The following is a 12,586-nucleotide window of genomic DNA, read 5'->3' on the forward strand; positions in this document are numbered from 1 at the left end:
CTCTGATTTGGAATTTTACAAACTGATCTGTTAGTACATAGGTTATTTGTAAAATCCAATACAGGTCACACAAAAAATATTCAGTATCTGTTACTGGGAATGTACAAAAGGCAATGTCCGTTACCGGCTATGTGGAAACTGGTGATAATAATAAATTGTCAAATTGACTCTGTCAGTACTTTTTTCTGGTCGTGTAGAACGATATGTGCCTTGAATACACAAACAAAAAAAGTTTTAAGGATGTTCGTTGCACATCCTAGACTGGAGTGTGACTACCTGAAATTCTTCAGAGACATGAAGAATCTACCTCTTCTGCCAGGAATTTGCCTTTTCCTAGCTCAGTGTGTCTAAACTAAATAAATAATATCACATCTTTGTAACATTATCACATCTCATAAAATAATATCATAGGATCATAACATACATAACGAAATGCCATAACATCACATAACAATCTTATGACACAAAATCATAAAAAATAAATACATTAAAATGTATACATTTTAAATGCAATAGTTTAACTTCACACTATAGATTCCATTTTGAGATAACAGCATATGATTATAACATATAAACATAGCATGTCACTGGAAGGCATTATCCAACAGTATCATAAGGAAAACATGAACACATTTCCTCTTCAGAGAAAATGCTAACATAACCCTTTTTTCAATCTACAGAAATGCAACTTTCACTTCTGAAAGAAACCATGACAAGTACCTGAGAGTAGGAGAACTCGAGGCCAGTGATGGAAAACATTACTTCCCCAGCACTGATCAACACATATTGTGGAATTTGCCAAGCAATGTGGACGCTGTTTGCTAAAATGTCTTCGGATTTATTTGCCAAAATCATTTCTCCAGAAACCTTTGAGAAAAAAATGGAGACACTTAGAAAACGATTTGAAAGAAAAGAGAGGGGTGAACCTTGCTCTAAAGTGACAACACATACCAAAACACAAAAACGGTATACATTTTTTTTAGATAATATCTGTAAATGTGATTGTGTTCTGTGGCAGGGAACTTACCAAGTGCCTTTAACGGCCTTCACACATGGGGGGATGGGCAACTGAGCTTCTCATGCCAGGACTAAACCAGCTCTCATCACCTCAGGGTGGCAGTGCCTGTCCAGTTGTGAGCCGCAAAGTCCATGCATGATTGCATGTTTAGGAAACCACTGAAGAGGCTGAATGAGTTGGGACGAAGCTGTTTGACAACCCTACCCCCTACCCTCTTGCTGCCCCATTCTGGCACTGCTCACTACAAAGCTGACTCCTTGCTCCTAAGCGGCTGGAGTGAGAACCAGATCTGAATCACTGTGGCACCTGGTCTGACACGGCAGTAAGTATGACCCAAAGAGAACTGCTAACCAAACCTGTGGACAAGGTAGGTCTAATCATTTTTCTATTGGGGTGATTGAAAGAAGGATTCTGTTTTGCAGTGGATATGTCTTCCCTGACCATCTGGGCCAGGCAACAGAACAAAATAATTAATCCTGCTCCTGGTAAGAGATCTGGGGGCATATTTATCAACCGATTTTGTATTTGCAGACGCTGCGAATCGCAAAAAAACAGCGTTTGCGAATACAAAATCGCAAAAGGAGATGTATGAGGCATTTCAGCCTCGCAATCTTAAGGAATCGCTAAATTTGCGATTTCTTAAGTTTGCGTAAGCATTTAAGAAATTGCAAATTGCGATTTCTTAAATGCAATGTAACATGCACCCAAGTTGTGCGATTTCTCCTTAAGAAATCGCAAATTACCACCAACTTCAAGTTGGTGGTAAATTGCGATTTCTTTGAAATATGCACTTTTTTTTCATATTTCAAAGTGCCATGTGGTGCACATACATGCCCTTAGGGCATGTATGTGCGCCATATGTGCACAGATGCTGATTTCAGGGGTGCATCAGGGTGTCATTGTGACACCCTTGCACATTTGAAATTATTCTCAATTTGCGATTAGCAAATAGCGAATCGCAAATTGAGAAGGACTTCCCATTCATTGCTATGGGCCTCCTGGCCCATAGGAATGAATGGGAAGGTATTCCTTAATTGCGATTTCGCAATTTGCTAATCGCAATTAAGGAATTTTAAGAAATCGCAAATGTTTTGCAATTTTTTAAATACATCCCGTTTTGCAATTCTCAAATAGCGATTCTCAAAAAATTGCCATTTGAGAATCACAAATGGAGATGTTGATACATATGGCCCCTGCTCTCTCCCCCTGCAGCTCCGCTGTTAAGTGCCGCTGCCCTGTGCACTGCTTTGTACAGGTAGGTGTTTGAGGCCCTCCTCCACTCGCAGGCTCCTGCCTGCACCTCAACCCTGGTAGTCCAGTGGGAGAGCCTTACTCTTCTGCTGGTTCCACTACTGTCTGTGCTGTATTGTGCCCTTTTTTCTGTCGTTGGCTTTGTTTTCTGTCTTTAATATTGTGTCTGTTTTCCTGTGCCTGAACTGCTGCTAAGGTTAATAGGGACAGAAGTGTGGAAAGTGAGCAAAAAGGGCTGGCGGCCCACCCACCCACCAAAGACCATGGAGGGAGGGGGGTGGGGGGAGGGGTAGCTTTGTGGTCGCCATGCTTCACATCTTGGGCAAACTACTTAGTACAAATGAAAAGTTCACGCTTCTTGATTTGCACTCTGCATTTGGCTTCCGCATTATTTGTCACCCTGCTCCGCAGTACAGCACCTTTATTGTTTTCTTCCCTTTTCGATCCCCTCAAGTTTATGTTCTCTAGTCATTCATCCTGCCTGTGCTTCTTTTAGTGTGTCTCTTCTTGCCTCCTCCATTATAGTTTCTTCAGTCTCCGGGACTTTGTGTGTTCCCTGTCTATATTCTGGTTGGTTGTGGAGCTTGTTACAGTATCTAATCGCCAGGAGACTGGTAAGTCATTCTACCCTATTTACCTCTTCCAAATACACTAGGATACATTCTGTTCATTTAAGTATATTGTTTTCATTTGTTTAAAGTTATATTGTGCTGTATATTCTGCCTTCTACCCAACAAACAAGGTAGTATACTCTCCTGAATACCTGGATGGCTTCAGTCTCTCCCTCTGTCTCTCTTTTTCTGTCCCTTCCCCTGTTCCCCAAATTCTGGACTGGAGTGTTTCTACATCACTCTAGATGTGGTAAATAGAAGGCTGAGACTAAAGACAGGTTCAGTTTGCAGTTACCTAAATCCTCTCATTTATCAGTTACAAATAAGGGAATGTCAATCGAAGACCCCAAAATATCTTGGATGTTTGTAATTTGACCCAGGACTGTGGTAGCACCTTTAAGACCTCACAAAACATGACTTACCTAACATATTAGCAAGCTTGTCATCTGGTCTGCTAGTAAAAGCAGGGTAAATAGTCAGTCAAAAGTGAAATGTGTGGATTCCATGTGATCTCCTTTATCATTCATCAATGCTTTACTAAACTGCATTCTCAGTTTACTGTGCACAAAAGTAATTTAGTGCTCAATTTAGTAATGCACCTTACTGCCACTTTGGGACTTCTAAAGGTATGGGTAAAAAACACACTATCATGAAACATATTTACTTAAGGGAGGCTTCGATCAAGAACAGCCAGGCCTCCTTTATTTTAGTTATGTCCTTTTACAAGAACATTAAAGGCAGAAATGTACTACTGAGAATAGGCATTCCCTGAAAGGAAAATAGGGTGGGCCTGAGGCACAAAGTCTTGAGTTGGGGTGTGTTTGACTTACACAAGTGGCTGGATTTACATGCGGAATGTTCTCACAAAAGTTGACCTTTGACTTATAAATCATATTACAAATGTGCAACAATATTACTGCACAGTAGTGCATAAGTTGTTCAAGAATCATTCCACTCTAGAGGTGAGAAGCACGCATCGAGGTCAGAGGGAGATATTTTTGTATGGGCGATATTTTGGAAGTGCAAGTTTTTTATTCTGTGTTTTAAAGTGCTATCAGAATTGACACTAATCTCCATGACGGGATAACTTACCTCGTGTAGCACAATGGTGTATGAAGCTCCGAAGTCTACCAGGCCAAGGGGAATTTTGTAGGTTTTATCGTCAATTAATCCTTTTAAATCGTTGTAGCTTAAAAGAAAACAATGTTAACTGTCATTATTAGTCAAGCAATTGAGAACCCCACCCCACAATTCAGTGTGTCATGTAAAAAAAAAAACCAAGCATTTGCATAGCCAATATGTCCTGCCAATGGGATCTTATGTGTCTAGCCATGCAGTAGAATAGGGTTTGGGGGGGCTTGGGTGACTTTAGCTTTAAGCAATGTTGCACCATTAAAGAAGCGTGGTCATTGGCGTAATAAAGTTTTTTATGTGAGACATAGCAGGTAGCACTAAAAAGAAGCTTCTTGTGCACTTGTTTATTAAGCGCTTTTATGTGCAGCCTCCAATGCAACAATTAAAAAGTGCAGGGCAAGAGTGAGGAGAAAGTCCAGTAGGACTGTGTTACAATTTCAGAGAAACTTTAACATGTAAACTCCTATGAGCACCGAGAAGCATTGGAGATTCACTGGTTGGAAGAGGGTAAAAATATAAAAGGGGGTGTGCGCACAAGAAAACACAATAAAGCACCACATAACATGTAAAAATAGTTGAAAAATTCATCTTTAACACGGAACAATTTGAGTGTTTAATAAAATGAATCAATTGTGCCCCCCAGTCTGGAAGGAGATATGCTGCCCTTGAAAGAAATAAAGGAATGTTGGTGGAATACACACAACCAGCAAAACAGGGTAAGTATGCATGATTAAATTGGACTAGGTGTTCTAATTATTTAAAAATGTGTGGGTATGACAAACAGACTGGTGGTGCAACTTGGTGAAGTATTCTGCTTTCCGAAAGGGTGAGTAAAAAGCGGAGGATGAACAAATGAATGAAAAGTAAATAAATGAGACGTGCACTGATCGTACCATAAATAGAGAATACCATTATTTAGGAAAGTGAGTCAACAAAGAATGCCTTCATCCTTGGCTCCTATTTACCACTTTATGGATGGTGCCTAACAAACAAGGGGGTGTTTTTCAGGTTACAGACATGTACAAACAGACAAAACTGATTGTCGTTGCCATAAAATCTAGGAATCAAAAAACAGTTTATGCTTCACGGCCCTTGTCGCTGTTTTCATGGAGAACTTTCGAGACTAGAGTGCAGGGAAAATTTAATTTCCTGCGTCCTTTAAAAGAACGGCTGTCCTTATTTTGTATCAGAGAGCACACACAATTAAGTTAGCTTTATCAAGTGACCGACCCCATGTTGTGTATGACACGTTTATCCAGTCGTGCCTTTCAGCCAATATCACTTTCTATAGTAATGTTTTTTAACCTAGGTTATCCAGCTCTAAAGATTGAATTAGGCTCAAGTGCCAAGAAACCCTCTGGGGTATTCATATGCGCTATAAAGACCATCAATTCATGCATTTAAATAAAATTAGCAATAGGGGCAAATAGGATAGAAACAAACTTCTCAGTAAAAGCACGACTTACCCCACACCTGTCTAGTGCAGATGCCGCACCTACTCCCCAGGCAGATATGGATATGCGGGCGAGCACGGGAGGGGGGCGGGAAGAAAGTCAACACAAAGTAATGCGGGCAGGGGGCAGAAAGAGACACACCACGGAGAAAGGGAGGAGGCAGGAGCTAAGGGAATTCAGACAATGGGAGGAGGGCGGGAACAAAGTGAACATGGACAACGGGACGGGGTTGGGAAGAAAGGAAACAGAAAGTACAGCTAGAGGGGGGTGGGAAGAAAGGCAACATGGACAATGGGAGGGGGTGGGAGCAAGTGGAATACAGACAACGGAAGGGGGCAGGAGCAAAGTGAACACAATCTGTGGGAAGGGGGCGGGAGCAAAGTAAAACACAACAGGAAATTACAATACAAGCAGACAACAAAAGAAAAAGTATTGCGCTTACCAAAGTATGTGGCCTATATTGAAAGGATCCATGTAGCAGGGGCGATCGCAAGGCCAGGAACAAAACAGCCATAAGGCAGCACAACAGTACACTATTCCCTAACTAAAAGTATGGAATTTATAAAGGCGGACCAAGTAACCAATGAAAAGCGGTGGGTGTTTGGTGGGTGTCTTCAAACTTCCCAGAGGGATTAAATCATGCCTCGCAGAGCAGCGCATGCGCGCTGCCTCTAGGCTCAACCTACAAATTAGCCCCAAGAACATTGTGTGTGTATGAGTTCTGCTGGGTTTGATTTATACTGCTCTTGTTAAACGTTGATATGAATGCACATTCTTTCAGTAAATTATTTTATTGTGTTCAACGTTTTGTATTCTAAGATGTGTTTTTATAAGTGAATAGAATGGTATGATTGATAGGGATTCTGGAATAAGGACAAAATGTGGGGAAAAAACTGCACTATCACCCTGCAGATAACCAAACAGTGTTGCTACTCGGTGGGTGAGTGAGGACTGCCTTGTTGAGGATGATTGGCTAAGGGATGTGGAAGAGCATGCAGCTGATCATATAGTCTGCATTTAGGAGCATGATGGATGCAATTTCAGAATGTATGTGCAGTGCCTATTATTTCTCAGAGATCAGATGCTAATATGAAACATGCTCTTTCTGATACATTTGCCCAAAATGTAGTCGCTTCATTGCCATGTGCCTATGTAAAATGTTGTGAAGTTTAGTCATTCCTGTGCTTTTCTGTGGCCAATTATACCCTCCTCCATTGCCCACTACGATTTGATGCTCGCTTGAAAGGTGTGGTGAACAGTAGGTGGAGACTTAATGGGTGATCCCCAAAAGAAGTGTTGCCCATGTTTGGCTACTGCAATGCACTATTTACCGCTTCCACATATTACAGTGGCACCCTACTTTGCCTCTTAAGCGTATTCAGAATTTCAGATCCACTTATGTTTTTTTCTTTTAGAAATCATTTCCCTTATCTTTTTAAAGCAACCGTGAGGAGCTTAGCTATGCATCTCCTCCTGGCACTCTTCAATTTGTTTCTGATCTTAGATCTGTTGTGAAACAACATGGTGTTTATGCATTTTCTGTTTTCCTGTTCGGAGTCATCAGTACTTTTTGCACCAATTTACTAAGGCTGGTTTGTGGACATGCTCACACCATTAGGTCGTGAAAAATTATCGAATGCAAGAGTTCAACAATTCAACATGAGGGCCTCATTACAAGTGAACCGTTATATTCTGAGATGTGCAGTAACTTTTGTTACCGCACAAATCGTAATGACGTGTATTGTGATAAGGAACGCATCACTGGATACATTTTGTAAGATGGCGCTTCCTTAGAGTGTACAAAGACCTGGAAAACTGACTTTTTAAAAACCATGACCTCCTTCAGTTTTTTGTTGCGTTAAGCACCAAAATCCACAAGCTATTCCCTATTATTTGGGAAAAACCTGGTAATCCAGTTGTACTTATCACACAAAAGAAACACTGACCCATCAATGTCGTACTTTATTTGGTATTTTGCAATAAATATCGCACCAATTACCAGTGCCCTCGGAATGAGGCTTTTTCATTTCACTCTTTTACACCAACACCGCACCTGTAAATTGCTTAGTGCCACTGGTGAATTTACCTTTTTACTAACTGTCTTAAAAGAATATCATAGGATGTAGCCATCGATCTGACCATTAGTTTGCCAGGTAACATTTCTAAAATATTTGTAAGTAAGAGATCCCTGAACCAACAGGATGCGGCTTGGTGAAGATGACAGAGTATGCTTTTATATGCTGTGAAAGTGCTTTAATGCAGCCTGGGTAGAGAACATGCAAAGTTCCGTTATTTTCATTTTATTTTTCCTCTGCACTGCTCTAAAAGCAGTAAGGAGTCACCCCTGTATCCGCCCACAAAAAGTAGTAGAAATGCTTGGGAAATGGGCTTGAATTTGCTGAAATCATGCAATAAGCAGTGCAGTAACACCAATGTCCAACAAAATAAGGCCTTTCCTTGTGCTCCACAGAACCTAGGTTGGTTAGGGTCAATAATTGAAAAAAAGTGCTTTTGTTTGATTATTTGCCAATATTTTTCCTTTTAATGGGAGCTGAAAATGAAAGGTCCTCCGCTCTGTACAATGGCGTTATCGCAGTGAGACACATACACACACCAAAAGCAAGCACACATTGGTAAATGCATTAGGTCTTGCTTATGTGATTAATATAATTTGTTGTTGTTGTAAGATTTATTTTAGTTAGTAGTTGTGCAATATAGGTTACTGAAACTCCATAAAAGTGTTATGACTTGCTTATTGAGAAAGCCAATATATTGTGCAGTAACTGGTGATAATATAATGTGGAGAGTTTAAGTAAATGGTGGAGGTATAAAACATGCAGTGGCCAAGCACGCTTGATATGCGTGTCATACTCGAGCAAGTTCATGAACTAATCGTGCAAAGAGCTGTGAAATGCGCTCCCGCGCCTTAAGAAGAGAACTGGAAAAAAGAGTAAAGAACATAAGACATGCAATTTTGATACAATGAAGTGGGTCACCTGTAAGTTTTTGTGCAAGTTCATATTGTGATTGGCTGTTTATAACGCAGCAGGTTTGAAAGCTCTGGAGCAGAAGATAACAGGCAGTAAGAATATCTCACAGTGCCTGTCATTGGGGCAGGGCGCAAGGGAGTTCAGAATGCACTGAGCAGGCGAAACCTAACAAGGTCTTCTTCCTCCTTCTCTACTACCTGGCAGGCGCACAGAGACTTTTCGCGGTCTGGAAAGCATGAAGGTTTAAATCCAGCACCCCTGAGTGACCAGTCTTTTTTGGCAGTCAGTCAAGTTGCTTGACACACAGATGTTGGAAAAACTGGCTCACTCATAGATGTTGGCTCTAATTTTGTAACACAAAACATTTGCCTCCAGAGAACCACATCTCCATCGTAGAATCATGTGATCATCACAGATTAAGAAGCATAAATAAGTTAATGCTTTTATCATTTACTACATGGCTTTGTCCTCTGTCAATTTCACATGTGTATAAACATAAAGAATGTTTCTTCTTGTTCGCCCTCTTACACGTAAGAAAAACTAGATTTCGGTGCACCACTCACAATCAACAATATGAAACAATTATAAACCAGCGAGGAGAGGCTTTTCTTTTGTTTGCTGTTTTATACAGCGCAAAGTCAACCGGTCCCTCTAATGACCTCCAAAGGAAAAGCGCTCTCAGACCTTCGGGCTGGGTTCCACTGTAGACAACAGCAAATAAAACAGGTAGAGTTCATTAAGGAATTGAAGGTGCTAATCACCATAATGAAACTCAGTGGTGGGAGGAATAAGGTGGAGGCTAGCCACAATGCGTGGGGCAAGAGTCAGGAAGCGCATGAAACCTCCACAATCAGAGACACGCTGGCAAGTGGTCTCAATAGACCATCCCTGTTAAGATGAAGCCCAGGAGTTTGCCGACTACCAATATGGCGGTACTGGAAGCGCGGCTTGATGCACAAACCGCAGAGGCATGGAACGCAATTGCTTTCCATAAAAAGAGAAAGAGTAGACACACTAGTCAGCTCTGAAGCATCAGTCATTATCTGTAAAGGAGTGGAGCGAAAGGAATCCAAATCTCCATGCTTTCGCAGTGCAGCTAATTGGGACAAAAGCGCACTTTTCATGTTGCATCTCAAGGCCATGACAGTTATTTTAACATGCGCTTATCTGTGTGTAAAGCAGCGAAAGCTTGATTGATTTGTTCTGCAGTCACTGCCAGTGATGGCCACAGTGCAGCAAAAATTCCTAGGAGTGAGGTTAAAAATCCCAGTGGCTACCTTGCTTATGTCCTGGCGTGCAGAGAGAGCTCCCGGGCTGCAGCCACTCCCGGGCTAGCGGTCCCTTTGCAATGGCTTCAATTAGCTGTCTAGTGAGAGGAGCCACCTGAAAGTACGGCCCAGTGCCAGGGCAGCATCGGAGGATGAGAACTCACCAGTGCTACACAAATAACATTACCTCTGTGGAGATATAAAAATCTGTGGGAGAAGCACCAAGGGAGGTGAAACTGCTGCACCAGGGGAAAAGGTCAGAGGATGAGGATACAATCACGGGGGCAGCATTGTCATTTTAACAAACACAAGCGATATACAGGCAATGCCTTAAAAAAATAGTTCCACAAAAGAGGAGGAAAACAGAACTTCAGTGGTGAAAATTTGATAATAGAAGGACAAGCAACAACATGAGGAAACAACAGGAAACAGTATGCTACAGCCAATAGTAGCAGAAGAAAAGTAATTGGAAAGCATAGAAGCCAATGAAAAGCAAAGGAAGCAAGGGGACAGGATGTAAGCCCCTTTTAAGATTCATATCAAATACAACAAATTTCACAAACACAGCGCAAGTGCTGTGCAGGCAAAACCTAAAAAGGAATTTGATTAACAAAAATATATATCGTCTCAAAGAGTTACTATCACTAGAGAAACAAAATAACTTGACCAGGTGCCCCAATGCGCAGTGTTGCCATTCCAATGCATCCACCCATGGATTTTCACAAAATCCCAGATTTACTAAATGTAGCAAACCTGAGAATGCATCAAAATGCTATGCCTTCCCGAATGAAGCGTAACAAGGATAAATAGCTTTCTTTCTCCTCATTACTACCTCTTTCTATGTGTGTTGAATTCTGCTGCACACATAGAAAGAGGAAAATGCCTCTAAGGATTGATTTTGTGCAGATAGGTATCCCTTCCTGCACAAAAACAATCCTGGCCATACGCCAGCCTCAAGTGTGCCAGTGAAGGGAGAGAGCTGAAGAGCACCATATCTTAATAGATATGGTGCTTTTGAGCTCCTTCGCTGTCATGCAACGCAGCATAGCAGCTTGCCTTGCTGCACTGCGTTGCGTGAATTCCAAGAAAATCAGCCCCTATACATCTAGAACTGAATTATACAACCACTGGCACAGAAATATGAAGCAGCCCTATTTTACGCCACTGGATGCTCGCTTGTGTTAGAAGAAGGATCCCTGGGAAGGAATTCCTGAAAATCAACCGTTCTGCGGTTCCACCAAGGAGAAGTTAAAATGGTAAGGCATGCATGAGCATATCCCCTTAGCATCAAGGAAACCCAGAAATAGAAAAGTATTTCAGCAAAATGGATTTTTAGCAAGAACTATTTCAATCACTTCGCTTAAATAAAAAACATTCACTCATTTTACAGTCAGTGATGTTGCACATATCCGACATATGGCTTTAGCATGCCAACTTTCAGTATATTTCAGAAGCACTGAATTACAGCCTCACATACTTCATTTTTTCTATTTCTAGTCCTGTTAAGGAATCAATTTACTGCAGCCTTTGATCTGACTCCAGGGAACTCTCTTGGAAAACCCAAAGATGTTTTGAGGAAAAGGTAACCAGCAGAAGAAGCATGCTCTCCTGATAGTAGGCTTGTCAAACGTAGAGAGTGCCACAGTAGCAGTCAGCAGAAGACAGGAGGAACATGAGGAAGTGTGAAAGCTGGAGAAAAGCAAAGGAGAGAGAAAAGATAATTTTGAGTTGTATCATTGGCACTCCTAGAATTACTCTTAAGTCTTTACTAAAGATCATTATTCAACATCACACTCGGTCAAATTAAAGTTTTACAAATTACAGCTGCACATCTGTTCATGGCCCAGTTTCATACTGAGATTTTTCATCACACAGAAACCTTCTCTGACGAAAGGTAGTCATTGTGCATAACTCCTTCAGGATGCTTTAACACTTGCTTTGTACATTAGCCGATTAAAGAAATCAAATTCACGGAAATCGTACATTTTATTTTTCCCAGCTTGGCTGCATGCTCAATTCATTAGGAGATCTGTGTCCCTTCTGGAGTTTTTGAAACTGAGTTTTCGATTTAAAGTTTGGTGCAGATATGCTAGAAGAACACGTGTTAGTTCAGTAAGATATTAGACAGTAGCTATGAAAACTACTGGATAAATGAATACAAAGTCTCCAAAGAAAGGGTCACCAATACCATCAGGTCATGCTGTGTTTTCTTACAAATATGGTTTCACATTCATGTAACCCTAAAACAACCAGATTCTCTAGTATCACACCCAAAACCTTTCCACTGCTCCTTCTATGGTTCTCTCTCACTACCATTTCTCTCCAAGCTGTCCCCTCCTCCTTGAATATCAAAAGACATTAATAGTCAGGTTCTCTGTTTGCGTGTCTCCTCTTGACTGATGGATTGGCTCCTAAATCTGTGCTTGAACCCAGCTATCCGGCCCCATGTCTACCTTCACGTTCAGGTCTCCAGGAGGAACAATGTAAAAGTTCCACAGGGCTGAGCTATAGTTTAACCTGGGCAATAGATCAGCCCCATTCAGGTGATGAAGACTCCAGCAAAGTTATATTGAGTCAGTGCCGATGACACAATAGAGTAGCCTTCCAGGTACTTGCCTCATCACCATTCATTTTAAGGAACCTCCTGCACCAGCTCTTGGTTACAGCCAGTGCTTATTTTGAGCCGGCGGTTTCCAGTGCTCTGTACTTAATTGTCAACACCAGCGCTTGTGACAGTCTGCCACATAGTGGCACTACTCATCTAAATTAGAGATGAACCGAACAACGCTTGTTTATAAATACAATAAACAATACAAAATTACTACTATATGCCTTCCCAGACATTCCTATAGCTTTGAAG

At 41.3% G+C, this 12,586-nt stretch overlaps 1 protein-coding gene across 1 annotated transcript in view; it reads right to left on the bottom strand.

The window, feature by feature from the left end:
* Positions 1 to 12,586, bottom strand: part of SLC15A2 (solute carrier family 15 member 2) — a 452,967-nt gene that overhangs the window by 19,917 nt on the left and 420,464 nt on the right. Inside the window, exons 20-21 of the mRNA XM_085647327.1 lie at positions 3,973 to 4,069; positions 721 to 867 (exon numbers count right to left, since the gene is read on the bottom strand). Of these exons, the coding sequence (XP_085503453.1) occupies positions 721 to 867; positions 3,973 to 4,069 (244 nt within the window). The remainder of the gene's footprint in view (positions 1 to 720; positions 868 to 3,972; positions 4,070 to 12,586) is intronic.

Source organism: Triturus cristatus, chromosome 3_2 (assembly GCF_964204655.1).
Source record: "Triturus cristatus chromosome 3_2, aTriCri1.1, whole genome shotgun sequence".
Lineage (NCBI taxonomy): Eukaryota > Metazoa > Chordata > Amphibia > Caudata > Salamandridae > Triturus > Triturus cristatus.